The 27,454-nt window shown below is 45.0% G+C and overlaps 2 protein-coding genes across 4 annotated transcripts in view; both read right to left on the reverse strand.

The window, feature by feature from the left end:
• The window catches only part of LOC114513809 (mucin-19), a 146,802-nt gene that overhangs the window by 10,296 nt on the left and 109,052 nt on the right, over positions 1–27,454 (reverse strand). The window contains exons 58-87 of the mRNA XM_036016724.1: positions 26,124–26,177; positions 25,216–25,472; positions 24,449–24,502; positions 21,925–21,978; positions 21,431–21,484; positions 21,227–21,295; positions 20,478–20,531; positions 17,878–18,002; positions 17,261–17,421; positions 16,512–16,565; positions 16,290–16,343; positions 13,983–14,036; positions 13,295–13,363; positions 12,546–12,599; positions 12,324–12,377; positions 10,017–10,070; positions 9,328–9,396; positions 8,579–8,632; positions 8,357–8,410; positions 6,050–6,103; positions 4,389–4,502; positions 4,182–4,235; positions 3,991–4,044; positions 3,224–3,277; positions 3,026–3,076; positions 2,330–2,383; positions 1,542–1,595; positions 1,351–1,404; positions 1,138–1,229; positions 404–457 (exon numbers count right to left, since the gene is read on the reverse strand). Of these exons, the coding sequence (XP_035872617.1) occupies positions 404–457; positions 1,138–1,229; positions 1,351–1,404; positions 1,542–1,595; positions 2,330–2,383; positions 3,026–3,076; positions 3,224–3,277; positions 3,991–4,044; positions 4,182–4,235; positions 4,389–4,502; positions 6,050–6,103; positions 8,357–8,410; positions 8,579–8,632; positions 9,328–9,396; positions 10,017–10,070; positions 12,324–12,377; positions 12,546–12,599; positions 13,295–13,363; positions 13,983–14,036; positions 16,290–16,343; positions 16,512–16,565; positions 17,261–17,421; positions 17,878–18,002; positions 20,478–20,531; positions 21,227–21,295; positions 21,431–21,484; positions 21,925–21,978; positions 24,449–24,502; positions 25,216–25,472; positions 26,124–26,177 (2,141 nt within the window). The remainder of the gene's footprint in view (positions 1–403; positions 458–1,137; positions 1,230–1,350; positions 1,405–1,541; positions 1,596–2,329; positions 2,384–3,025; positions 3,077–3,223; positions 3,278–3,990; positions 4,045–4,181; positions 4,236–4,388; positions 4,503–6,049; positions 6,104–8,356; positions 8,411–8,578; positions 8,633–9,327; positions 9,397–10,016; positions 10,071–12,323; positions 12,378–12,545; positions 12,600–13,294; positions 13,364–13,982; positions 14,037–16,289; positions 16,344–16,511; positions 16,566–17,260; positions 17,422–17,877; positions 18,003–20,477; positions 20,532–21,226; positions 21,296–21,430; positions 21,485–21,924; positions 21,979–24,448; positions 24,503–25,215; positions 25,473–26,123; positions 26,178–27,454) is intronic.
• Positions 231–27,015, reverse strand: LOC118499102 (submaxillary mucin-like protein). Of its 3 annotated transcripts, XR_004901618.1 has the most exons (7): positions 26,124–26,179; positions 3,541–3,588; positions 1,799–2,383; positions 1,351–1,404; positions 1,182–1,229; positions 738–773; positions 231–457 (listed from the first exon to the last, which is right to left on the reverse strand). XR_004901618.1 is itself a non-coding variant. In XM_036019171.1 (6 exons), the coding sequence occupies exons 1-6, from the start codon at positions 26,888–26,890 to the stop codon at positions 2,474–2,476; spliced, it is 441 nt and encodes a 146-aa protein (XP_035875064.1). In that variant the 5' UTR covers positions 26,891–27,015; the 3' UTR covers positions 2,396–2,473. The 3 variants fall into 3 exon arrangements, 1 of the variants encoding a protein (XP_035875064.1); XR_004901619.1 differs by lacking the exon at positions 3,541–3,588 and having other exon boundaries at positions 232–457; positions 26,124–26,138; XM_036019171.1 differs by lacking the exons at positions 231–457; positions 738–773; positions 1,182–1,229; positions 1,351–1,404; positions 1,799–2,383 and adding exons at positions 2,396–2,541; positions 3,026–3,076; positions 3,224–3,277; positions 26,725–27,015 and having other exon boundaries at positions 26,124–26,177.

Below are 27,454 nucleotides of genomic sequence, written 5' to 3' on the forward strand. Positions count from 1 at the left end.
TTTCTGTTATTTGCATATAAAAATGCAATTGATTTCTGGATATTAATTTTGTATCCTGCTACTTCTCTGCATTGATTTATCAGTTTTAGCAGTTTCTTGGTGGCATCTTTGGGGTTCCCTATGTACAGTATCATATCATCTACAAATACTCATAGATAGAAAGCAGGATGATACCTATGATGAGGGGAGGTAGGGGGTGGGGAGACTGAGCAAAAAGGACAAAGGACTGCTGGAAGTGGATGTCAGTGTGGTGATTGTGGAGGGGATGGGGATTTAAGGTGCCTAAATGATAATGAGAAAAACACAATACAAATTTAAGTCTTACAAAAAGGTATCATATGCTATTGCTCCAGAGCTAGCCCTAAGACAGAAATTGTAAGCACCCATTTCCTCACTGATTTACCTGTGTTGGAACTTCCAGGTGAGACGGTCCTGCCAGGGGCCACTCCAGTAGAGCCTGAAAACAAAATTGAATGGCAACATTATGTCATTTCATTCCCATAATAACAGTATATTCTAGAATAGGACAAGGAAACTACAGAACTTTTTATTATGTAAAAAGACCATTTTTCAGGAATAGCTTGTTCCAGAATTGTTTTATGCATTTCCTAATGTAATGGTTCATTCTGAATATAAATTTGTTAGAGTGCAATGTGGGGTGGCTGTCGGGACTCGAAAAGATAACATTCTTTTTTCTGGGGTCAATACTGGATAGACAAAGGCATTTTTCTTTTCACCTGTTTGAATGCCAGTGACTAGGCTACTAGATTCCCCTAGAAAAAAAGAAATAAAGCAGGATTGACTGTTGAATTTTTTTATTTGGGTAACATATTGATGCTGTAGAAATTTTAATGTTCTAGAAAAGTTTAGACATGCAATAAAGAAATCTAGTGATATTGTATGATGGTAGCATAGTATCATGATTAAGAGGATGGACCTTGGAGACAGACTGCCTGAGCTGAAATCTGCTGTTTATTTGCTATGTGACTTTGGCAAAGTTAATTAATATCTCTGAGCCACAGATTTTCTCATCTGTAAAAAAAATTGTACTTACCGTATAGTTTGGAGTGAGGGATAAAAGAAATAATAGTGAGAAGGCTGTATGTAGAACAGACAGTGTTCTAAAGTTTTAGTTACAGTGTCATCAGAAAGCAGAGGGGTAAAGAAGTCCACCAGCTCACCTGTATTGATTCCTGTGGTTCCACTGCCTCTAGAGGGCGATGTAGCTTCTAAGAGAGAGGAAAGGTAGAAAATGTGAGCTGAAGAGCATTTACCATTCTGAGGAGAGTTAAGGGTGTACTCTTCTCAATGACAGCACCATGGCAGATGCTCTCCAGCTAGCTGGCTCACCTGTGTTTGAACTCCCAGGTTCAACTGCAGTGCGAGAAGCTGCTGTAGTGGTACCTGCAACAAGATGATAAAGTCTGGTAATTGGGACTACTGGGAAGAGATATCAGGTTAGTCTTTTACTATAGCAGCCTTAAAAGAGAGATCATGACATCTGAAGTTAAGTAAGGGGACTTTCCTTCTTGTTAACCTACCTGTGTTAAAACCTCCAAATGTAATCGTCGTCCCAGGAAACTCTTCAGTGATACCTAAAATGCAAAAAGTGAATGGAACAATAGAGAATTTCCTCCCTAGTTCATCTTGGCAGCATCCATGTGGCCCTAAAACACTGGAAGCCCTTCCCCGAAGGCATTCTTCTCTAAAGAAAATGGAAAATAAACTTCACAGCATTTTATTTCCCAGGTTCCCCTTTCACTATGTAGTTAAAGGAAAGCAGGTCTTTATCCCGTACCTATTTTGTTTCCAGGGACAGATGCACCTGGTGTGCCAGAGGTGCCTAAGGGAAGAAATAAAACATCTTTAGTCTTTGTAAGTAATAATCTTTGTTACAACTTGGAGCATTTTAATAATCAGTTGCCTTCACGAAGCTTGCTAGTAAGGGGAGATAAAAATAAACAATAAACATTATGTAGAAGTAAATGAGAGAAATGTACTTATTAGGGAAGTAGTGGGGAAGGTAAGCTGGGTAAGGAGGACTGGAAGTACTGAGAGGTTGAGATATAGGCAATGTGCACTTATACCCATTGAGGGCAGGGAAGAGAACATCTTCGTAAGCCAGAATACTGAGGACAGTCTGGCTGAGACATCTGAGGTCTTGGAATCCCCAAGCAGAATAGTTATCCGGTTGATATCATATCATAACAATATGGCCTCAGCGAAAATGCAGGTCCCTCTTTCACATTCCTCCCCACTCATTTGATTACTGTAGCAACACAAATAGACAAACGATGAGAGTCCCAGGTTTCGTCCTAAAAAAGCTTACCTCCTGGCAGTTTTCCCTGGGTAGTCCCACTGCCTCCTGTGTGAGTCGTGGCTTCTAAGAGAAGAAAGCGAAAAGGAGTAAGGACTGGAGGTGTAGACAGGACAAACGGGGCTCCTATGGGCTGTATCTCTTGAGGGGACACACTCAGAACTCCAGACCTGTGTTGGAACTCCCAGGATTGGGTGTCTTGCCAGGGATGTCCTCAGTTGTGCCTGAAATAAGGGTTTTGGTCATTAGGTCAGTTCATTGCCAATCAAAAAAAAATGGGTGTGAGCTATTAAAAACAACAACAATAAAAACTTTGTTTCTCCCAAAGTAAGTTTATTTCTCTGGACTTCCTAGTTTCGAGTCCATCTGTAGATAGTCCATGAAACACATCTTTCCCTCCACGAATTTGCAAAGAGAGTCCACCACCACTGGATCTCTCTTTTACAGATGAGTTAGAATGAAATAGATCTGCTTGCAAATTACCTATATAACTGTCAGGGAACAGGCCCCAGGATGCCCTGGAAGTATCCTTAGAGCACAGGACAAGGATGAAATGTTGAATTTCTTGATGTCAAATATTAAACATCAACTAAATTTGTGCCCTATATTTAGAATATGCGAAACTCAAGGAGTTTTGATGTATTTCAGACAAAAAAAAATTATTGGTAAGTTATTAGAGTGTACAATTAGTGTCTTAACAGAGCTCACCTGTAATTATTCCAACTCTTGTTCTACCATCTTCTACAGAAGTTGTGGCCCCTAAAAGAGAAGAAAGTAGGATAGAGGTAGTTAAAAACTATTTAAGGACCACAGAAAGATAGGGCAGTTCTCTTACACAGGATAACAATTAAAGAGGAATCTCATCAAGACTGACCCATCAGAGTCACTGCTACCTGGCTGACTCACCTGTGTTGGAACTGCCAGGGGCAACAGTTGTGCCAAGGGCTAGCCTAGTGGTGCCTGAAACACAGCAAGTAGAGATCTTCATGGTGATGCCTATGTGTTAAAGCCCTGCCTCTAAAAGGACCCTAGGTGCATCTATATTATATCAAAGGGCCCTTTCACTGCTTCCCAATGAGGTCAAAATCATAGGCTTTCCTATGACCCATACCATTAAGAAAGTGGTAAAAATATCAGTAGTAATATTCCCAATGCAAGGCACCCTCCACAGATATTCCATTCACTTATAATGGAGAAGAAAGGTGGGTTTCTCCCAGGTTCACCTGTCACACTCCCAGTTGCTTGGCCTTGTGGTGCTGCAGTGGTGCCTACTGTGGGGGGAAAACCAGAACATTATTTAAACTTGCCAAAAATATTGACTACCATTACTGCTCTTTTAAGAAAAAGAATCTATATGTAGCACAGGCTGGTTTAAGAGTTCACACTGCTTTCTCTACTTCCCAGGTATATAATATTTCCCAGATCCTCTGACAGCTTAGCAATGTGTATACCATCAAGGAGGAAACCTCCCATAAGAATTTCATCCACAGCTCTTCCTGAGAAAGTTACAGCTGTGAAGCTTGAGCAGATATTGAAAGTATATTGATAACATGCTAAATCAAAGGAAACACTGAGTAAATGCAACAATTCTTCAGGAAAGCAAACCTAAAAATGGGAGCTAGTGAAGAGCCATAACTAATGGCAAACCCCGACTGTGAGGTGTGCATTCTCACCAGGTCTGGCTCCCGTGCTGGGACTGCCGATGCCATCTGTTAACGTCGTGGCCTCTGAAGGAAGAAAACATTGAGTGGGGAGATGTGAGGATTTAGGATATTAGAGAAAAAACTATTCTCCTTTTAGGTCAGAATAAGAATACTAAGTATATTATGTCATTAAATATGGAGATTTCTTTTTGATAGCCTACCTGTCTGGTAACTCCCAGGGATAATGGTTGTCTCAGAGAATCCCCTTGTGGCACCTAAAAATGAGAAAGATAAGGACATCGGCGCAGCGTAAGTGCCCTCTTCATTACTGATGTAGCTCCAGGACCTATCCTTTGATCTCTGTCTCATAAGGAAATGAACTGTCAGTGACTTTCAACATTGCCCTTTCCAGACCAGCTGTTGCTTACTGAGGCTACTGGAGATTCCTTTCCCATATATCTCAGTGAAAAAGAAAGGAGACCTCATGTCACCTTCAACTGTTTCACTCCCCAACCCTGGACTCCCTGGTGTGATAGAACTGCCTAAGGGAGGAAAAGAGACCACAAAAACGACTTATGGTATCCCTGCAATGAATAATATAAATAGATGCATCTAATTTGATGGAGAACATGAAATTCAGAATGAAGCTGCTCACTCACTGAAAGTGGAGGTTGCAGGGGCAACAGCTGTAACTGCGGTTGCCCCAGTGGTACCTGAAACACAAAGTGCCTGAGATCTTCCAAGTATTTCGTGTCTGTGCCCTGAAGTCTGGCCTCTAGAAGGACTCCAGGTACGCCTTTGTAACAGAAAAGGCACCTGTCCCTGTTTCCTAATGACCTAAGAAAGTCTCTCTTTCCCATGACCAATACGATTAGAAAGATCCAAAAACACTCATGTTCTCAACATGAGCAACCATATCAGGAATTTCACATTTTTCACACATGGTTGAAAACATAGTATTAGCATAGCTTCAATGATTACACTTACAAAGTACCAACCATTGGGAAAAATGCAGAAAAAAATTTCAATGTCCCAGAAAAAGGTGTATATCATCATTACACTTTTGAACAAAAAACCTTCCATAGAATATGCCTGTTTACAGGTTCACAAGCTTTCTTAAACCCTAGAGTTACACTAGGTCTCACCACCCAGAAACCCGGAATAATGATAACATATATGCATTAACAGGGTGAAGTATTCATCCGGGATTGACAGCAGCCCTTCTTCACAATGTTCAAGTGCGACACCAGAAGCCAATATTGGGAGATTCCCAATGCTTCTTAACTGTCAGAAACCTTAGGTGCAACTGGAAACCACTCTGTGGCAAAGCACCCCTCCTGGCAGGCCAGCCTAAGAAGACTCATCCTCCACGGTGAACCCCAAACTGCAGGAACTCTTTCTCACCAGGACTGGATCCACTGCCAGAAGAGCCCTTGCCTTGTGTCAACGTCGTGGCCTCTGAAGGCAGAAGATGGTGAACAGTGAGGTCAAAGGATTGAACATACGAGGAGACAATTACATTGACACTGTGCCAAGCAGGTCTACTAACTCTATTTGGAGGTAAAGTATGGTGATTTCTTCTCGTTCACCTACCAGTGTGGGAGCTCCCGGGTAGAAGGGTTGTCCTCGGGTATTGCCCTGTGGCACCTACCAATGAGAAAAACAAAGGTATCAACACGGCACACTCTCCCCTTTCAAATGAAAGGAACGATATGGCCTTGAGCATCGAGAAAGAAAAAAAAAAATTTCCTGAGGCCTCTGTTTCTATAAGAAATCAACTGTCCACTGCTTTGCACAGTTTCCTTTCCTGACCCACCCTTTTATCATGGGTGCTCCTGGAATTCCACCACCCCTGCTGCCCCCACCCCCTGTCCCCTGCCACTGAAAGGGAAAGGAGACCTTATGCCACCCTCCCCTCGTTCACTTCCAGTCCCTGGACGCCCTGGGGCCACGGAGGTGCCTCCAAGAGGAAAAAGGCAGAGGATGCACTTGTCTTCCTAAAGGTCACTCAGCCTTACATGGGGATTTTTGATATTCTTGTATTGTTGAGGAGGTGGACCTCTGGGACTCCCACACTCTCACAACCTACCTGGCTGACCATTTGGCGAGCCGCTGGTGGCTCCAGGGGCAAGCCCGGTGGTACCTGGGAACACGGGAGAAGGAAGCTTCAACATAAGTGTGCATCTCGGGATTCCGCTGTGATTTGTTTGGCAAATCTTGGGTGCGATTTTGATTTAGGCCTTGGAGTGTAGCACTGAGCCCAGTATTCAAGGATCTTTGCCCTACCGTGGCTACATGCTAGCCGGGGGAGACCAGCGGTGAGCCGCAAACACGGTACAGACTGCAAAGTGTGTCTCTGGCCCTGTACAAGGTGCACCCATGATCCTGGCCCAATCTCTCGGGAAGAACTTACTTTTAAGTTGTACTTCAACTTCTTATTTGTTTACATATAGATACTCTTCTTTGTATCATGAAAGAATTTTACCATTTCGTTTGCATCGTGTAATGGTACCAGAAATTTGAAGTAGCGAACAGTGACAAAACTCCACAGCAGGCCCAGTGTATTTCAGGGACGACCCACGTATGATGGGCTTCCCTATTTTTCCCTCAGACACTGGTGCAAAAAAAGTGCACACCGTACATGGCACACTGCCGTCACAGATATCCGTAAGAGCTACGAGGCAACGTTCAAACCACACAGGAAGACTGGGGCCTTCACAAGCAGGGTTAGGACCACGGTGGGCCTCATACCTGCCATCACACAACTAGCTCTGAGGCCTGGGCCTCGCGGGTCTGGAGGACGAAGCGTGAGGCTGTGCGGTTTCTAGGCTGACCCCGTTGCTGGGTCCCAGGCATGCTGTGCTCCCTGAGGAAATATAGGCCCCCCCGCCTTGCCCACCTGCCCAGTCATGTGCCCACTCTAGCCATACGAGAGGGATTGGACAAAAAATCCCTAACGCTCACTTCAACAGACACTCACCTCCTGAGAGTCCTGCTTGGGTGCCCCTTCCTCCAAAGGAGGTCGTGACCTCTGACAGAGAAAAGAAGGGAAGGAGTGAGGTCTGGGTGGTGGGGAAGGGCACACGGCGCCACTGTCACCATGGATCACCCAAGATGCCAGTGTGCGGTTTTTCCACACACTTTCACACCTGCCTGTGACAGAACTTCCAGGTGGCAAAAGGTTTTGCAGAAACTATACCAGTAGTGCCCACGAGGAAGACTCAGTGCTTCCTAACTCAGTGTGTGCATGCTGCATGACTTATGTAGAAACCTGAATTCTCCACATCCTAGGGATCTATGGCCCTGTGGGTTTTAGTACCAAGAAGCTACACATGTTTCTCCCATGTAACATGTATTCCTAAACCTTTTTGTTTATTTCTCATCTAATGAACCTCTCTATTTGAGGCGGTTTGAAAGTCTTGTATTACTATTCATCTCTCATTTGTTTGACGTTGTGTTGATCTAGTGAAGTCTCTTCAGGTTTCAGACACTAAGTGATCCCTGGACAGATAGGCTTGCATTTTTCAGTCTGTATTTGCTGAATCGTGTACACATTGTTCTGAAAAGGCTACACATAGATAAATATTGTAGACATGTCTTAGAAGACATTTTGCTCTTATAACAATATTTTATTGATTATGCTCTACAGTTGTCCCTTTTCTCCCTCTCTTCCCTTCCCTTCATCCTGCATGCCCCCCATCCACATTCTCTCCCATAGTTTATGTCCATGGGTTGCACATGTAATTTCTTTGTATTCTACATTTCCTTTATTAATCTTAGCCTCCCCCTGTCTATTTTGAACCTACCATCTATGCCACTTACTCCCTGTAGCTTCCCCCCCACTTCCCGACTGAAATCTCTCCATGTTATCTCCATTTCTGTGATTTTTTTCGTATTCTCGTTTTTGCCTAGTTCTTTTTTTTAAGTACAGTTGTGGATGATTGTAAGTTTGTTGTCATTTTACTTTTTATATTTTTCATCATCTTCATTTTCTTAGATAATTCTCTTTAACTCTGTTTCTTATAATATGGGCTTGGTGAGGATGTACTGCTTTAACTTGACCTTATGTGGGAAGCATTTTATCTTCCCTTCCATTCTAAATGATAGCTTTGCTCCATAGAGCAATCTTGGATGTAGGTCCTTGCCTTTCATGACTTTGAATACATCTTTCCAGCCCCTTCTTGCTTATAAGGTTCTTTTCAGATATCAGCTGACAGTCTTATGGGAACTCATTTGTAGGTAAGTGTCTCCTTGTCTCCTGCTGCTTTTAAGATTCTCTCCTTCTCATTTATCTTGCGTAATGTAATTATGATGTGGTTTTGTGTGTGCTTTGTACTTTTAGAAGATTTCTTGTAGTAGTTATTATGAAGTGTGGCTATTAACTAGGAGACCTCACCTGTAACTACTCCGTCTTGGGTTGTTTCACTTTCTGCGAGGATTTCTGTGGCGTCTAGGGAGAGAACGTGGAAAGGAGTAAATTGGAGAATATTTCAGGAAGATGGTAATATATGGTGGTATCTTATATTATATTCGGTGGTAGATTAAGAAAACAGTAACCCTGGGGGCATCTGATTTTAGAGAGGACATGACGAAAATCTATGTCACCCTGGTAACTCACCTGGGTTGGAAGTGCCCGGGCTAACAGCTGTGCCTGAGGTAGCCCCAGTGGTACCTGAAACACAAAGGGTCTGAGATCTTCAGTGTGTTTCCTGTTTGTCCCTGGAAGTCTGACCCCAGAAGGACTCCAGGTGCGTCTTTGTTGTAGCAAAGCGCCCTGTCCCTGTGTCCTAATGACTTGAGAATGTCGGTCTTTTCCATGGCCAATACCAGTAAGAAAGCTCCAAAAATAGTCATGTTCTCAACATGAACAACCATCCCAGAAATTCCACTTTTTACATTTATGGTTAAAAACATGGCTGTAGCCTAGATTCACCATTTACACTCACAAGGTACCAACCATTGGGGGAAATGCAGAAAAAGATTGCAATGTCCCAGAGAAATATCGGTATCATTAATGCCCTTTTGAACAAGTAAACCTTTGAATAAGATATGCCTGTTTATAGCTTCACATTGCTTTCTCCTCTCCTCAGAGATATACTGTGTCTCGTCACCCCCCGACCAGCCATGTTGGTGACGTGTGTGCCATCACAGGCTGAAGCTCTCATCCTGGATTCACAGCAGCCCTTCTTTCCAATGTTCCAGGGGGACACTAGAAGCCAGCATTGAGAGTTTCCCAATGTCTCTTCAATCTAAGAAACCCTAGGCGCAACTGCAAAGCACTCTGCGGCAAAGCACCCCTCCCGGCAGGCCAGCCTAAGAAGACTCATCCTTCATGGTGAACCCTAAACTGCAGGAACGCTTTCTCACCGGGACTGGATCCACTGCCAGAAGACCAACCGCCAGAAGAGCCGCTGCCTTCTGTCGACGTCGTGGCCTCTAAAGGTAGAAGATGGGGAGTGGTGAGGTCGGAGGATTTAGCATACGAGAGGACAACTACATTGACACTGTGCCAAGCAGGTCTACTATCTCTATTTGGAGGTAAAGTATGGCGATTTCTTCTCATTCACCTACCAGTGTGGGAGCTCCCGGGTAGAAGGGCTGTCCTCGGGTATTGCCCTGTGGCACCTACCAATGAGAAAAACAAAGGTATCAACACGGCACACTCTCCCCTCTCAAATTAAAGGAAGAATATGTCCTTGAGCGAAGAAAAAAAAAATTCCTGAGGCCTCTGTTTCTATAAGAAATCAACTGTCCACTGCTTTGCAGTTTCCTTTCCTGACCCACCCTTTCATCAGGGGTACTCCCGGAACTCCGCCACCCCCACTGCCCCACCCCCTGTCCCCTGCCACTGAAAGGGAAAGGAGACCTTATGCCACCCTCCCCTCATTCACTTCCAGTCCCTGGACGCCCTGGGGCCACGGAGGTGCCTCCAAGAGGGAAAAGGCAGAGGATGCACTTATCTTCCTAAATGTCACTCAGCATTACTTGGGGATTTTTGATATTCTTGTATTGTTGAGGAGATGGACCTCTGGGACTCGCACACTCTCATAACCTACCTGGCTGACCATTTGGCGAGCCGCTGGTGGCTCCAGGGGCAAGCCCGGTGGTACCTGGGAACACGGGAGAAGGAAGCTTCAACATAAGTGTGCATCTCGGGATTCCGCTGTGATTTGTTTGGCAAATCTTGGGTGCGATTTTCATTTAGGCCTTGGAGTGTAGCACTGAGCCCAGTATTCAAGGATTCTTGCCCTACCGTGGCTACATGCTAGCCGGGGGAGACCAGCGGTGAGCCGCAAACACGATACAGACTGCAAAGTGTGTCTCTGGCCCCGTACAAGGTGCACCCATGATCCTGGCCCAATCTCTCGGGAAGAACTTACTTTTAAGTTGTACTTCAACTTCTTATTTGTTTACATATAGATACTCTTCTTTGTATCATGAAAGAATTTTACCATTTCGTTTGCATCGTGTAATGGTACCAGAAATTTGAAGTAGCGAACAGTGACAAAACTCCACAGCAGGCCCAGTGTATTTCAGGGACGACCCACGTATGATGGGCTTCCCTATTTTTCCCTCAGACACTGGTGCAAAAAAAGTGCACACCGTACATGGCACACTGCCGTCACAGATATCCGTAAGAGCTACGAGGCAACGTTCAAACCACACAGGAAGACTGGGGCCTTCACAGGCAGGGTTAGGACCACGGTGGGCCTCATACCTGCCATCACACAACTAGCTCTGAGGCCTGGGCCTCGCGGGTCTGGAGGACGAAGCGTGAGGCTGTGCGGTTTCTAGGCTGACCCCGTTGCTGGGTCCCAGGCATGCTGTGCTCCCTGAGGAAATATAGGCCCCCCCGCCTTGCCCACCTGCCCAGTCATGTGCCCACTCTAGCCATACGAGAGGGATTGGACAAAAAATCCCTAACGCTCACTTCAACAGACACTCACCTCCTGAGAGTCCTGCTTGGGTGCCCCTTCCTCCAAAGGAGGTCGTGACCTCTGACAGAGAAAAGAAGGGAAGGAGTGAGGTCTGGGTGGTGGGGAAGGGCACACGGCGCCACTGTCACCATGGATCACCCAAGATGCCAGTGTGCGGTTTTTCCACACACTTTCACACCTGCCTGTGACAGAACTTCCAGGTGGCAAAAGGTTTTGCAGAAACTATACCAGTAGTGCCCACGAGGAAGACTCAGTGCTTCCTAACTCAGTGTGTGCATGCTGCATGACTTATGTAGAAACCTGAATTCTCCACATCCTAGGGATCTATGGCCCTGTGGGTTTTAGTACCAAGAAGCTACACATGTTTCTCCCATGTAACATGTATTCCTAAACCTTTTTGTTTATTTCTCATCTAATGAACCTCTCTATTTGAGGCGGTTTGAAAGTCTTGTATTACTATTCATCTCTCGTTTGTTTGACGTTGTGTTGGTCTAGTGAAGTCTCCTGAGGTTTCAGACACTAAGTGATCCCTGGACAGATAGGCTTGCATTTTTCAGTCTGTATTTGCTGAATCGTGTACACATTGTTCTGAAAAGGCTACACATAGATAAATATTGTAGACATGTCTTAGAAGACATTTTGCTCTTATAACAATATTTTATTGATTATGCTCTACAGTTGTCCCTTTTCTCCCTCTCTTCCCTTCCCTTCATCCTGCATGCCCCCCATCCACATTCTCTCCCATAGTTTATGTCCATGGGTTGCACATGTAATTTCTTTGTATTCTACATTTCCTTTATTAATCTTAGCCTCCCCCTGTCTATTTTGAACCTACCATCTATGCCACTTACTCCCTGTAGCTTCCCCCCCACTTCCCGACTGAAATCTCTCCATGTTATCTCCATTTCTGTGATATTTTTCGTATTCTCGTTTTTGCCTAGTTCTTTTTTTTAAGTACAGTTGTGGATGATTGTAAGTTTGTTGTCATTTTACTTTTTATATTTTTCATCATCTTCATTTTCTTAGATAATTCTCTTTAACTCTGTTTCTTATAATATGGGCTTGGTGAGGATGTACTGCTTTAACTTGACCTTATGTGGGAAGCATTTTATCTTCCCTTCCATTCTAAATGATAGCTTTGCTCCATAGAGCAATCTTGGATGTAGGTCCTTGCCTTTCATGACTTTGAATACATCTTTCCAGCCCCTTCTTGCTTATAAGGTTCTTTTCAGATATCAGCTGACAGTCTTATGGGAACTCATTTGTAGGTAAGTGTCTCCTTGTCTCCTGCTGCTTTTAAGATTCTCTCCTTCTCATTTATCTTGCGTAATGTAATTATGATGTGGTTTTGTGTGTGCTTTGTACTTTTAGAAGATTTCTTGTAGTAGTTATTATGAAGTGTGGCTATTAACTAGGAGACCTCACCTGTAACTACTCCGTCTTGGGTTGTTTCACTTTCTGCGAGGATTTCTGTGGCGTCTAGGGAGAGAACGTGGAAAGGAGTAAATTGGAGAATATTTCAGGAAGATGGTAATATATGGTGGTATCTTATATTATATTCGGTGGTAGATTAAGAAAACAGTAACCCTGGGGGCATCTGATTTTAGAGAGGACATGACGAAAATCTATGTCACCCTGGTAACTCACCTGGGTTGGAAGTGCCCGGGCTAACAGCTGTGCCTGAGGTAGCCCCAGTGGTACCTGAAACACAAAGGGTCTGAGATCTTCAGTGTGTTTCCTGTTTGTCCCTGGAAGTCTGACCCCAGAAGGACTCCAGGTGCGTCTTTGTTGTAGCAAAGCGCCCTGTCCCTGTGTCCTAATGACTTGAGAATGTCGGTCTTTTCCATGGCCAATACCAGTAAGAAAGCTCCAAAAATAGTCATGTTCTCAACATGAACAACCATCCCAGAAATTCCACTTTTTACATTTATGGTTAAAAACATGGCTGTAGCCTAGATTCACCATTTACACTCACAAGGTACCAACCATTGGGGGAAATGCAGAAAAAGATTGCAATGTCCCAGAGAAATATCGGTATCATTAATGCCCTTTTGAACAAGTAAACCTTTGAATAAGATATGCCTGTTTATAGCTTCACATTGCTTTCTCCTCTCCTCAGAGATATACTGTGTCTCGTCACCCCCCGACCAGCCATGTTGGTGACGTGTGTGCCATCACAGGCTGAAGCTCTCATCCTGGATTCACAGCAGCCCTTCTTTCCAATGTTCCAGGGGGACACTAGAAGCCAGCATTGAGAGTTTCCCAACGTCTCTTCAATCTAAGAAACCCTAGGCGCAACTGCAAAGCACTCTGCGGCAAAGCACCCCTCCTGGCAGGCCAGCCTAAGAAGACTCATCCTTCATGGTGAACCCTAAACTGCAGGAACGCTTTCTCACCGGGACTGGATCCACTGCCAGAAGACCAACCGCCAGAAGAGCCGCTGCCTTCTGTCGACGTCGTGGCCTCTAAAGGTAGAAGATGGGGAGTGGTGAGGTCGGAGGATTTAGCATACGAGAGGACAACTACATTGACACTGTGCCAAGCAGGTCTACTATCTCTATTTGGAGGTAAAGTATGGCGATTTCTTCTCATTCACCTACCAGTGTGGGAGCTCCCGGGTAGAAGGGTTGTCCTCGGGTATTGCCCTGTGGCACCTACCAATGAGAAAAACAAAGGTATCAACACGGCACACTCTCCCCTCTCAAATTAAAGGAAGAATATGTCCTTGAGCGAAGAAAAAAAAATTCCTGAGGCCTCTGTTTCTATAAGAAATCAACTGTCCACTGCTTTGCAGTTTCCTTTCCTGACCCACCCTTTCATCAGGGGTACTCCCGGAACTCCGCCACCCCCACTGCCCCACCCCCTGTCCCCTGCCACTGAAAGGGAAAGGAGACCTTATGCCACCCTCCCCTCATTCACTTCCAGTCCCTGGACGCCCTGGGGCCACGGAGGTGCCTCCAAGAGGGAAAAGGGAGAGGATGCACTTATCTTCCTAAATGTCACTCAGCATTACTTGGGGATTTTTGATATTCTTGTATTGTTGAGGAGATGGACCTCTGGGACTCGCACACTCTCATAACCTACCTGGCTGACCATTTGGCGAGCCGCTGGTGGCTCCAGGGGCAAGCCCGGTGGTACCTGGGAACACGGGAGAAGGAAGCTTCAACATAAGTGTGCATCTCGGGATTCCGCTGTGATTTGTTTGGCAAATCTTGGGTGCGATTTTGATTTAGGCCTTGGAGTGTAGCACTGAGCCCAGTATTCAAGGATTCTTGCCCTACCGTGGCTACATGCTAGCCAGGGGAGACCAGCGGTGAGCCGCAAACACGATACAGACTGCAAAGTATGTCTCTGGCCCCGTACAAGGTGCACCCATGATCCTGGCCCAATCTCTCGGGAAGAACTTACTTTTAAGTTGTACTTCAACTTCTTATTTGTTTACATATAGATACTCTTCTTTGTATCATGAAAGAATTTTACCATTTCGTTTGCATCGTGTAATGGTACCAGAAATTTGAAGTAGCGAACAGTGACAAAACTCCACAGCAGGCCCAGTGTATTTCAGGGACGACCCACGTATGATGGGCTTCCCTATTTTTCCCTCAGACACTGGTGCAAAAAAAGTGCACACCGTACATGGCACACTGCCGTCACAGATATCCGTAAGAGCTACGAGGCAACGTTCAAACCACACAGGAAGACTGGGGCCTTCACAGGCAGGGTTAGGACCACGGTGGGCCTCATACCTGCCATCACACAACTAGCTCTGAGGCCTGGGCCTCGCGGGTCTGGAGGACGAAGCGTGAGGCTGTGCGGTTTCTAGGCTGACCCCGTTGCTGGGTCCCAGGCATGCTGTGCTCCCTGAGGAAATATAGGCCCCCCCGCCTTGCCCACCTGCCCAGTCATGTGCCCACTCTAGCCATACGAGAGGGATTGGACAAAAAATCCCTAACGCTCACTTCAACAGACACTCACCTCCTGAGAGTCCTGCTTGGGTGCCCCTTCCTCCAAAGGAGGTCGTGACCTCTGACAGAGAAAAGAAGGGAAGGAGTGAGGTCTGGGTGGTGGGGAAGGGCACACGGCGCCACTGTCACCATGGATCACCCAAGATGCCAGTGTGCGGTTTTTCCACACACTTTCACACCTGCCTGTGACAGAACTTCCAGGTGGCAAAAGGTTTTGCAGAAACTATACCAGTAGTGCCCACGAGGAAGACTCAGTGCTTCCTAACTCAGTGTGTGCATGCTGCATGACTTATGTAGAAACCTGAATTCTCCACATCCTAGGGATCTATGGCCCTGTGGGTTTTAGTACCAAGAAGCTACACATGTTTCTCCCATGTAACATGTATTCCTAAACCTTTTTGTTTATTTCTCATCTAATGAACCTCTCTATTTGAGGCGGTTTGAAAGTCTTGTATTACTATTCATCTCTCGTTTGTTTGACGTTGTGTTGGTCTAGTGAAGTCTCCTGAGGTTTCAGACACTAAGTGATCCCTGGACAGATAGGCTTGCATTTTTCAGTCTGTATTTGCTGAATCGTGTACACATTGTTCTGAAAAGGCTACACATAGATAAATATTGTAGACATGTCTTAGAAGACATTTTGCTCTTATAACAATATTTTATTGATTATGCTCTACAGTTGTCCCTTTTCTCCCTCTCTTCCCTTCCCTTCATCCTGCATGCCCCCCATCCACATTCTCTCCCATAGTTTATGTCCATGGGTTGCACATGTAATTTCTTTGTATTCTACATTTCCTTTATTAATCTTAGCCTCCCCCTGTCTATTTTGAACCTACCATCTATGCCACTTACTCCCTGTAGCTTCCCCCCCACTTCCCGACTGAAATCTCTCCATGTTATCTCCATTTCTGTGATATTTTTCGTATTCTCGTTTTTGCCTAGTTCTTTTTTTTAAGTACAGTTGTGGATGATTGTAAGTTTGTTGTCATTTTACTTTTTATATTTTTCATCATCTTCATTTTCTTAGATAATTCTCTTTAACTCTGTTTCTTATAATATGGGCTTGGTGAGGATGTACTGCTTTAACTTGACCTTATGTGGGAAGCATTTTATCTTCCCTTCCATTCTAAATGATAGCTTTGCTCCATAGAGCAATCTTGGATGTAGGTCCTTGCCTTTCATGACTTTGAATACATCTTTCCAGCCCCTTCTTGCTTATAAGGTTCTTTTCAGATATCAGCTGACAGTCTTATGGGAACTCATTTGTAGGTAAGTGTCTCCTTGTCTCCTGCTGCTTTTAAGATTCTCTCCTTCTCATTTATCTTGCGTAATGTAATTATGATGTGGTTTTGTGTGTGCTTTGTACTTTTAGAAGATTTCTTGTAGTAGTTATTATGAAGTGTGGCTATTAACTAGGAGACCTCACCTGTAACTACTCCGTCTTGGGTTGTTTCACTTTCTGCGAGGATTTCTGTGGCGTCTAGGGAGAGAACGTGGAAAGGAGTAAATTGGAGAATATTTCAGGAAGATGGTAATATATGGTGGTATCTTATATTATATTCGGTGGTAGATTAAGAAAACAGTAACCCTGGGGGCATCTGATTTTAGAGAGGACATGACGAAAATCTATGTCACCCTGGTAACTCACCTGGGTTGGAAGTGCCCGGGCTAACAGCTGTGCCTGAGGTAGCCCCAGTGGTACCTGAAACACAAAGGGTCTGAGATCTTCAGTGTGTTTCCTGTTTGTCCCTGGAAGTCTGACCCCAGAAGGACTCCAGGTGCGTCTTTGTTGTAGCAAAGCGCCCTGTCCCTGTGTCCTAATGACTTGAGAATGTCGGTCTTTTCCATGGCCAATACCAGTAAGAAAGCTCCAAAAATAGTCATGTTCTCAACATGAACAACCATCCCAGAAATTCCACTTTTTACATTTATGGTTAAAAACATGGCTGTAGCCTAGATTCACCATTTACACTCACAAGGTACCAACCATTGGGGGAAATGCAGAAAAAGATTGCAATGTCCCAGAGAAATATCGGTATCATTAATGCCCTTTTGAACAAGTAAACCTTTGAATAAGATATGCCTGTTTATAGCTTCACATTGCTTTCTCCTCTCCTCAGAGATATACTGTGTCTCGTCACCCCCCGACCAGCCATGTTGGTGACGTGTGTGCCATCACAGGCTGAAGCTCTCATCCTGGATTCACAGCAGCCCTTCTTTCCAATGTTCCAGGGGGACACTAGAAGCCAGCATTGAGAGTTTCCCAACGTCTCTTCAATCTAAGAAACCCTAGGCGCAACTGCAAAGCACTCTGCGGCAAAGCACCCCTCCTGGCAGGCCAGCCTAAGAAGACTCATCCTTCATGGTGAACCCTAAACTGCAGGAACGCTTTCTCACCGGGACTGGATCCACTGCCAGAAGACCAACCGCCAGAAGAGCCGCTGCCTTCTGTCGACGTCGTGGCCTCTAAAGGTAGAAGATGGGGAGTGGTGAGGTCGGAGGATTTAGCATACGAGAGGACAACTACATTGACACTGTGCCAAGCAGGTCTACTATCTCTATTTGGAGGTAAAGTATGGCGATTTCTTCTCATTCACCTACCAGTGTGGGAGCTCCCGGGTAGAAGGGTTGTCCTCGGGTATTGCCCTGTGGCACCTACCAATGAGAAAAACAAAGGTATCAACACGGCACACTCCCCCTCTCAAATTAAAGGAAGAATATGTCCTTGAGCGAAGAAAAAAAAAATTCCTGAGGCCTCTGTTTCTATAAGAAATCAACTGTCCACTGCTTTGCAGTTTCCTTTCCTGACCCACCCTTTCATCAGGGGTACTCCCGGAACTCCGCCACCCCCACTGCCCCACCCCCTGTCCCCTGCCACTGAAAGGGAAAGGAGACCTTATGCCACCCTCCCCTCATTCACTTCCAGTCCCTGGACGCCCTGGGGCCACGGAGGTGCCTCCAAGAGGGAAAAGGCAGAGGATGCACTTATCTTCCTAAATGTCACTCAGCATTACTTGGGGATTTTTGATATTCTTGTATTGTTGAGGAGATGGACCTCTGGGACTCGCACACTCTCATAACCTACCTCGCTGACCATTTGGCGAGCCGCTGGTGGCTCCAGGGGCAAGCCCGGTGGTACCTGGGAACACGGGAGAAGGAAGCTTCAACATAAGTGTGCATCTCGGGATTCCGCTGTGATTTGTTTGGCAAATCTTGGGTGCGATTTTGATTTAGGCCTTGGAGTGTAGCACTGAGCCCAGTATTCAAGGATTCTTGCCCTACCGTGGCTACATGCTAGCCAGGGGAGACCAGCGGTGAGCCGCAAACACGATACAGACTGCAAAGTATGTCTCTGGCCCCGTACAAGGTGCACCCATGATCCTGGCCCAATCTCTCGGGAAGAACTTACTTTTAAGTTGTACTTCAACTTCTTATTTGTTTACATATAGATACTCTTCTTTGTATCATGAAAGAATTTTACCATTTCGTTTGCATCGTGTAATGGTACCAGAAATTTGAAGTAGCGAACAGTGACAAAACTCCACAGCAGGCCCAGTGTATTTCAGGGACGACCCACGTATGATGGGCTTCCCTATTTTTCCCTCAGACACTGGTGCAAAAAAAGTGCACACCGTACATGGCACACTGCCGTCACAGATATCCGTAAGAGCTACGAGGCAACGTTCAAACCACACAGGAAGACTGGGGCCTTCACAGGCAGGGTTAGGACCACGGTGGGCCTCATACCTGCCATCACACAACTAGCTCTGAGGCCTGGGCCTCGCGGGTCTGGAGGACGAAGCGTGAGGCTGTGCGGTTTCTAGGCTGACCCCGTTGCTGGGTCCCAGGCATGCTGTGCTCCCTGAGGAAATATAGGCCCCCCCGCCTTGCCCACCTGCCCAGTCATGTGCCCACTCTAGCCATACGAGAGGGATTGGACAAAAAATCCCTAACGCTCACTTCAACAGACACTCACCTCCTGAGAGTCCTGCTTGGGTGCCCCTTCCTCCAAAGGAGGTCGTGACCTCTGACAGAGAAAAGAAGGGAAGGAGTGAGGTCTGGGTGGTGGGGAAGGGCACACGGCGCCACTGTCACCATGGATCACCCAAGATGCCAGTGTGCGGTTTTTCCACACACTTTCACACCTGCCTGTGACAGAACTTCCAGGTGGCAAAAGGTTTTGCAGAAACTATACCAGTAGTGCCCACGAGGAAGACTCAGTGCTTCCTAACTCAGTGTGTGCATGCTGCATGACTTATGTAGAAACCTGAATTCTCCACATCCTAGGGATCTATGGCCCTGTGGGTTTTAGTACCAAGAAGCTACACATGTTTCTCCCATGTAACATGTATTCCTAAACCTTTTTGTTTATTTCTCATCTAATGAACCTCTCTATTTGAGGCGGTTTGAAAGTCTTGTATTACTATTCATCTCTCATTTGTTTGACGTTGTGTTGATCTAGTGAAGTCTCTTCAGGTTTCAGACACTAAGTGATCCCTGGACAGATAGGCTTGCATTTTTCAGTCTGTATTTGCTGAATCGTGTACACATTGTTCTGAAAAGGCTACACATAGATAAATATTGTAGACATGTCTTAGAAGACATTTTGCTCTTGTAACAATATTTTATTGATTATGCTCTACAGTTGTCCCTTTTCTCCCTCTCTTCCCTTCCCTTCGTCCTGCATGCCCCCCATCCGCATTCTCTCCCATAGTTTATGTCCATGGGTTGCACATGTAATTTCTTTGTATTCTACATTTCCTTTATTAATCTTAGCCTCCCCCTGTCTATTTTGAACCTACCATCTATGCCACTTACTCCCTGTAGCTTCCCCCCCACTTCCCGACTGAAATCTCTCCATGTTATCTCCATTTCTGTGATTTTTTTCGTATTCTCGTTTTTGCCTAGTTCTTTTTTTTAAGTACAGTTGTGGATGATTGTAAGTTTGTTGTCATTTTACTTTTTATATTTTTCATCATCTTCATTTTCTTAGATAATTCTCTTTAACTCTGTTTCTTATAATATGGGCTTGGTGAGGATGTACTGCTTTAACTTGACCTTATGTGGGAAGCATTTTATCTTCCCTTCCATTCTAAATGATAGCTTTGCTCCATAGAGCAATCTTGGATGTAGGTCCTTGCCTTTCATGACTTTGAATACATCTTTCCAGCCCCTTCTTGCTTATAAGGTTCTTTTCAGATATCAGCTGACAGTCTTATGGGAACTCATTTGTAGGTAAGTGTCTCCTTGTCTCCTGCTGCTTTTAAGATTCTCTCCTTCTCATTTATCTTGCGTAATGTAATTATGATGTGGTTTTGTGTGTGCTTTGTACTTTTAGAAGATTTCTTGTAGTAGTTATTATGAAATGTGGCTATTAACTAGGAGACCTCACCTGTAACTATTCCATCTTGGGTTGTTTCACTTTCTGCGAGGATTTCTGTGGCGTCTAGGGAGAGAACGTGGAAAGGAGTAAATTGGAGAATATTTCAGGAAGATGGTAATATATGGTGGTATCTTATATTATATTCGGTGGTAGATTAAGAAAACAGTAACCCTGGGGACATCTGATTTTAGAGAGGACATGAAGAAAATCTATGTCACCCTGGTAACTCACCTGGGTTGGAAGTGCCCGGGCTAACAGCTGTGCCTGAGGTAGCCCCAGTGGTACCTGAAACACAAAGGGTCTGAGATCTTCAATGTGTTTCCTGTTTGTCCCTGGAAGTCTGACCCCAGAAGGACTCCAGGTGCGTCTTTGTTATAGCAAAGCACCCTGTCCCTGCGCCCTAATGACTTGACAATGTCGGTCTTTTCCATGGCCAATACCAGTAAGAAAGCTCCAAAAATAGTCAGGTTCTCAACATGAACAACCATCCCAGAAATTACACTTTTTACATTTATGGTTAAAAACATGGCTGTAGCCTAGATTCACCATTTACACTCACAAGGTACCAACCATTGGGGGAAATGCAGAAAAAGATTGCAATGTCCCAGAGAAATATCGGTATCATTAATGCCCTTTTGAACAAGTAAACCTTTGAATAAGATATGCCTGTTTATAGCTTCACACTGCTTTCTCCTCTCCCCAGAGATATATTGTGTCTCGTCACCCCCCGACCAGCCATGTTGGTGACGTGTGTGCCATCACAGGCTGAAGCTCTCATCCTGGATTCACAGCAGCCCTTCTTTCCAATGTTCCAGGGGGACACTAGAAGCCAGCATTGAGAGTTTCCCAACGTCTCTTCAATCTAAGAAACCCTAGGCGCAACTGCAAAGCACTCTGCGGCAAAGCACCCCTCCTGGCAGGCCAGCCTAAGAAGACTCATCCTTCATGGTGAACCCCAAACTGCAGGAACTCTTTCTCACCGGGACTGGATCCACTGCCAGAAGACCAACCGCCAGAAGAGCCCCTGCCTTCTGTCGACGTCGTGGCCTCTGAAGGCAGGAGATGGGGAGTGGTGAGGTCGGAGGATTTAGCATACGAGAGGACAACTACATTGACACTGTGCCAAGCAGGTCTACTAACTCTATTTGGAGGTAAAGTATGGCGATTTCTTCTCATTCACCTACCAGTGTGGGAGCTCCCGGGTAGAAGGGTTGTCCTCGGGTATTGCCCTGTGGCACCTACCAATGAGAAAAACGAAGGTATCAACATGGCACACTCTCCCCTTTCAAATGAAAGGAACGATATGGCCTTGAGCATCGAGAAAGAAAAAAAAATTTCCTGAGGCCTCTGTTTCTATAAGAAATCAACTGTCCACTGCTTTGCACAGTTTCCTTTCCTGACCCACCCTTTTATCATGGGTGCTCCTGGAATTCCACCACCCCTGCTGCCCCCACCCCCTGTCTCCTGCCACTGAAAGGGAAAGGAGACCTTATGCCACCCTCCCCTCATTCACTTCCAGTCCCTGGACGCCCTGGGGCCACGGAGGTGCCAACAAGAGGGAAGAGGAAGAGGATGCACTTGTCTTCCTAAATGTCACTCAGCATTACTTGGGGATTTTTGATATTCTTGTGTTGTTGAGGAGGTGGACCTCTGGGACTCGCACACTCTCATAACCTACCTGGCTGGCCATTTGGCGAGCCGCTGGTGGCTCCAGGGGCAAGCCCGGTGGTACCTGGGAACACGGGAGAAGGAAGCTTCAACATAAGTGTGCATCTCGGGATTCCGCAGTGATTTGTTCGGCAAATCTTGGGTGCCATTTTGATTTAGGCCTTCGAGTGTAGCACTGAGCCCAGTATTCAAGGATTCTTGCCCTACCGTGGCTACATGCTAGCCGGGGGAGACCAGCGGTGAGCCGCAAACACGATACAGACTGCAAAGTGTGTCTCTGGTCCTGTACAAGGTGCACCCATGATCCTGGCCCAATCTCTCGGGAAGAACTTACTTTTAAGTTGTACTTCAACTTCTTATTTGTTTACATATAGATACTCTTCTTTGTATCATGAAAGAATTTTACCATTTCGTTTGCATCGTGTAATGGTACCAGAAATTTGAAGTAGCGAACAGTGACAAAACTCCACAGCAGGCCCAGTGTATTTCAGGGACGACCCACGTATGATGGGCTTCCCTATTTTTCCCTCAGACACTGGTGCAAAAAAAGTGCACACCGTACATGGCACACTGCCGTCACAGATATCCGTAAGAGCTACGAGGCAACGTTCAAACCACACAGGAAGACTGGGGCCTTCACAGGCAGGGTTAGGACCACGGTGGGCCTCATACCTGCCATCACACAACTAGCTCTGAGGCCTGGGCCTCGCGGGTCTGGGGGAGGAAGCGTGAGGCTGTGCGGTTTCTAGGCTGACCCCGTTGCTGGGTCCCAGGCATGCTGTGCTCCCTGAGGAAATATAGGCCCCCCCGCCTTGCCCACCTGCCCAGTCATGTGCCCACTCTAGCCATACGAGAGGGATTGGAAAAAAGTCCCCAACGCTCGCTTCAACAGACACTCACCTCCTGAGAGTCCTGCTTGGGTGCCCCTTCCTCCAAAGGAGGTCGTGACCTCTGACAGAGAAAAGAAGGGAAGGAGTGAGGTCTGGGTGGTGGGGAAGGGCACTCTGCACCACTGTCACCATGGATCACCCAAGATGCCAGTGTGCGGCTTTTCCACACACTTTCACACCTGCCTGTGACAGAACTTCCAGGTGGCAAAAGGTTTTGCAGAGACTATACCAGGAGTGCCCACGAGGAAGACTCAGTGCTTCCTAACTCAGTGTGTGCATGCTGCATGACTTATGTAGAAACCTGAATTCTCCACATCTATGGCCCTGTGGGTTTTAGTACCAAGAAGCTACGCATGTTTCTCCCATGTAACATGTATTCCTAAACCTTTTTGTTTATTTCTCATCTAATGAACCTCTCTATTTGAGGCAGTTTGAAAGTCTCTGTATTACTATTCATCTCTCGTTTGTTTGACGTTGTGTTGGTCTAGTGAAGTCTCTTGAGGTTTCAGACACTAAGTGATCCCTGGACAGATAGGCTTGCATTTTTCAGTCTGTATTTGCTGAATCGTGTACACATTGTTCTGAAAAGGCTACACATAGATAAATATTGTAGACATGTCTTAGAAGACATTTTGCTCTTGTAACTATATTTTATTGATTATGCTCTATAGTTGTCCCTTTTCTCCCTCTCTTCCCTTCCCTTCGTCCTGCATGCCCCCCATCCGCATTCTCTCCCATAGTTTATGTCCATGGGTTGTACATGTAATTTCTTTGTATTCTACATTTCCTTTATTATTCTTAGCCTCCCCCTGTCTATTTTGAACCTACCATTTATGCCACTTACTCCCTGTAGCTTCTCCCCCACTTCCCGACTGAAATCTCTCCATGTTATCTCCATTTCTGTGATTTTTTTCGTATTCTCGTTTTTTGCCTAGTTTTTTTTTTTTTTTTTAAGTACAGTTGTGGATGATTGTAAGTTTGTTGTCATTTTACTTTTTATATTTTTCATCATCTTCATTTTCTTAGATAATTTCCTTTAACTCTGTTTCCTATAATACGGGCTTGGTGAGGATGTACTGCTTTAACTTGACCTTATGTGGGAAGCATTTTATCTTCCCTTCCATTCTAAATGATAGCTTTGCTCCATAGAGCAATCTTGGATGTAGGTCCTTGCCTTTCATGACTTGAATACATCTTTCCAGCCCCTTCTTGCTTATAAGGTTCTTTTTGAGATATCAGCTGACAGTCTTATGGGAACTCATTTGTAGGTAAGTGTCTCCTTATCTCCTGCTGCTTTTAAGATTCTCTCCTCATTAATCTTGCGTAATGTAATTATGATGTGGTTTTGTGTGTGCTTTGTACTTTTAGAAGATTTCTTGTAGTAGTTATTATGAAATGTGGCTATTAACTAGGAGACCTCACCTGTAACTATTCCATCTTGGGTTGTTTCACTTTCTGCGAGGATTTCTGTGGCGTCTAGGGAGAGAACATGGAAAGGAGTAAATTGGAGAATATTTCAGGAAGATGGTAATATATGGTGGTATCTTATATTATATTCGGTGGTAGATTAAGAAAACAGTAACCCTGGGGACATCTGATTTTAGAGAGGACATGAAGAAAATCTATGTCACCCTGGTAACTCACCTGGGTTGGAAGTGCCCGGGCTAACAGCTGTGCCTGAGGTAGCCCCAGTGGTACCTGAAACACAAAGGGTCTGAGATCTTCAATGTGTTTCCTGTTTGTCCCTGGAAGTCTGACCCAGAAGGACTCCAGGTGCGTCTTTGTTATAGCAAAGCGCCCTGTCCCTGCGTCCTAATGACTTGAGAATGTCGGTCTTTTCCATGGCCAATACCAGTAAGAAAGCTCCAAAAATAGTCATGTTCTCAACATGAACAACCATCCCAGAAATTCCACTTTTTACATTTATGGTTAAAAACATGGCTGTAGCCATGGTAAATGGCTAAATGGTAAATTCACCATTTACACTCACAAGGTACTAACCATTGGGGGAAATGCAGAAAAAGATTGCAATGTCCCAGAGAAATATCGATATCATTATTGCCCTTTTGAACAAGTAAACCTTTGAATAAGATATGCCTGTTTATAGCTTCACATTGCTTTCTCCTCTCCCCAGAGATATACTGTGTCTCGTCACCCCCCGACCAGCCATGTTGGTGACGTGTGTGCCATCACAGGCTGAAGCTCTCATTCTGGATTCACAGTAGCCCTTTTTTCCAATGTTCCAGGGGGACACTAGAAGCCAGCATTGAGAGTTTCCCAACGTCTCTTCAATCTAAGAAACCCTAGGCGCAACTACAAAGCACTCTGCGGCAAAGCACCCCTCCCGGCAGGCCAGCCTAAGAAGACTCATCCTTCATGGTGAACCCCAAACTGCAGGAACTCTTTCTCACCGGGACTGGATCCACTACCAGAAGACCAACCGCCAGAAGAGCCGCTGCCTTCTGTCGACGTCGTGGCCTCTGAAGGCAGAAGATGGGTGTGGTGAGGTCGGAGGATGGAACATACAAGGAGACAATTACATTGACACTGTGCCAAGCAGATCTACAAACTATATTAGGAGGTAAAGTATTGAGATTTCTTCTTGCTAACCTATCAGTGTGGGAACTCCCAGGTAGAATGGTTATTATAGAGTATCCGTGCATATTATCTAACAATCAGAAAGATAAAGACGCAAATGGAGTGAAGCTTCAAAATAAAGACACATTTCATGATGCCATAGCTATTTATAAAGTCTTCTGTGCTATATGTGTTTTGGACTTTGGATGCATCAGAGAGTGGTATACTCATAGACCCCTACCCTAATGCCGCTACATGCTAGCAGATGACTTCAGCGGTAAACAAAAAACATGATAAATAAATGGGAAAATGGCAAGCCATATATGAGGAATGGGGTCTTGGCAGGCAGCACCTGGCCCCCAAGTGTGTCTAATCCCTGCCATCCAACAACTAGGTCTACAATCCTGGACTTCTGGAAATAATGTTGGGGACATATGAGCTCTTGGAATTTTTGTGATTCTGCCATGATGAGTTCCCAGAAGAAATGCAGGCTTATTTCCTTAGTCTTCTTTGCCACTCATGTGTTCACTCTAGCTACACAAGCAGGCCTTAGATAAAAACTCCAAAGCCTCAAACTGAAAAGTTCAGCTTCTAAGAGTTCTGCTTAGGTGGTATCACTTTCTCTATGGAAATTATCGAAAGATTCTAGACTAGGTTGGAGGAAAGTATACCATATGCTATTGTCAGAATATATTGACTAAGGTGCAAATGTCCAGATTTTGTATATATTTTCTGACTTTACCTGTGGTGTAAGTTCCAGGTTCCAGAGTTTTTCCAGGGACGACACCAGGAGTACCTACAACAAGAAAAAGGCTGTGGTCACAACTTCATTGCTTATCCACCAAGTGATTTAAACAGGAATCTAAAGTCTCCACATAGCAGCAAATGATAACCCTGTGACATTTAGTTTCAATAAGTAATCCATTGTGCTGCATGTAAGTTTTGTTTTCTATATTTTTTTTCTGAGTTCTTAACTATCATGTCTCTTACTTTGGAGGGGAGAAAAAACATTTTCCCCACATCACCACTTATGAGTCATTAATTTGACTTCATGGTAGTCTAGCGAAGGCTCTCATCAGCCTAGGCAGTAAGTAGGCTATGTAAAAATTGGCATGTTTTCTATTTTTCTGAATTTACTTGATTGATTATGTATAAATAGTGCAGGTATTTTCAGAAGATGGTTTCTTTTAATTACTTTATTGTTGTTCAATTACACTTGTCTGCATTTTCTCCCCACCACACTCCCCCACCCCAGCCAAACCCACCTCCCTCCCTTGCTTCCACCCTCCCAGAAGACAGTTTTAACAAGTTGTGACATGCACACATTAGCTTAGAATGCTCAACTTTGTTTATTCCAACTCTGGTCATTTGGCTTTTTCCGGGGAAAGTTGTGCCTTCTGAGTTGTGTCCTCCAGGGAAAGAACGAAGAAAGGGATGATTGGGGAACATTTCAGGATCATGGAAAAGATATGGTGGTACCCCTGCAATGCATAATCCCAAAGGAGACATCTAATTTATGAGAAGAGATATGGAAGATTCTGTTTTGATTTGTTGCTTCTTATTTTGTTACAGTAAAGGGGAGATTCTTATGTAAGTGGCAGTTTTCCATTGTCTTTCTTCTAATTCTTTTTTTACGATATTTTACAATATTTACGATATTTATCTTATTTATTTATTTATTTTTAGAGAGGGGAAGGGAGACAAAGGATAGAAACATCAATGTGTGGTTGCCTCTTGCGTGGTCCCTACCAGGGATCTGGCCCACAACCCAGGCCTGTGCCTTACACTGGGATTCGAACAAGCAACCCTTTGGTTTACAGGCTGGCACTTAGTCCATTAAGCCACACCAACCAGGGCTGTCTTCTAATTCTTAACTATTACCCAGTTTTCTTGAGACCCTTTGCTTTAAATATTTTTTTCTTCCCACCGACATTCAGTCTCAAAGGATTTCTTCATTTTCCAATATGCCTCCCTCTCTTAGACAAGTGGTCAAGTGACTTCCCAAGGCTGCCTTTCTCTTTCCATGAACTCTCCAGCCATCTTGGAAACTCCACATCCACGAGTACTCTGACT

This window comes from Phyllostomus discolor, chromosome 2 (genome assembly GCF_004126475.2).
Source record: "Phyllostomus discolor isolate MPI-MPIP mPhyDis1 chromosome 2, mPhyDis1.pri.v3, whole genome shotgun sequence".
Taxonomy (NCBI): domain Eukaryota; kingdom Metazoa; phylum Chordata; class Mammalia; order Chiroptera; family Phyllostomidae; genus Phyllostomus; species Phyllostomus discolor.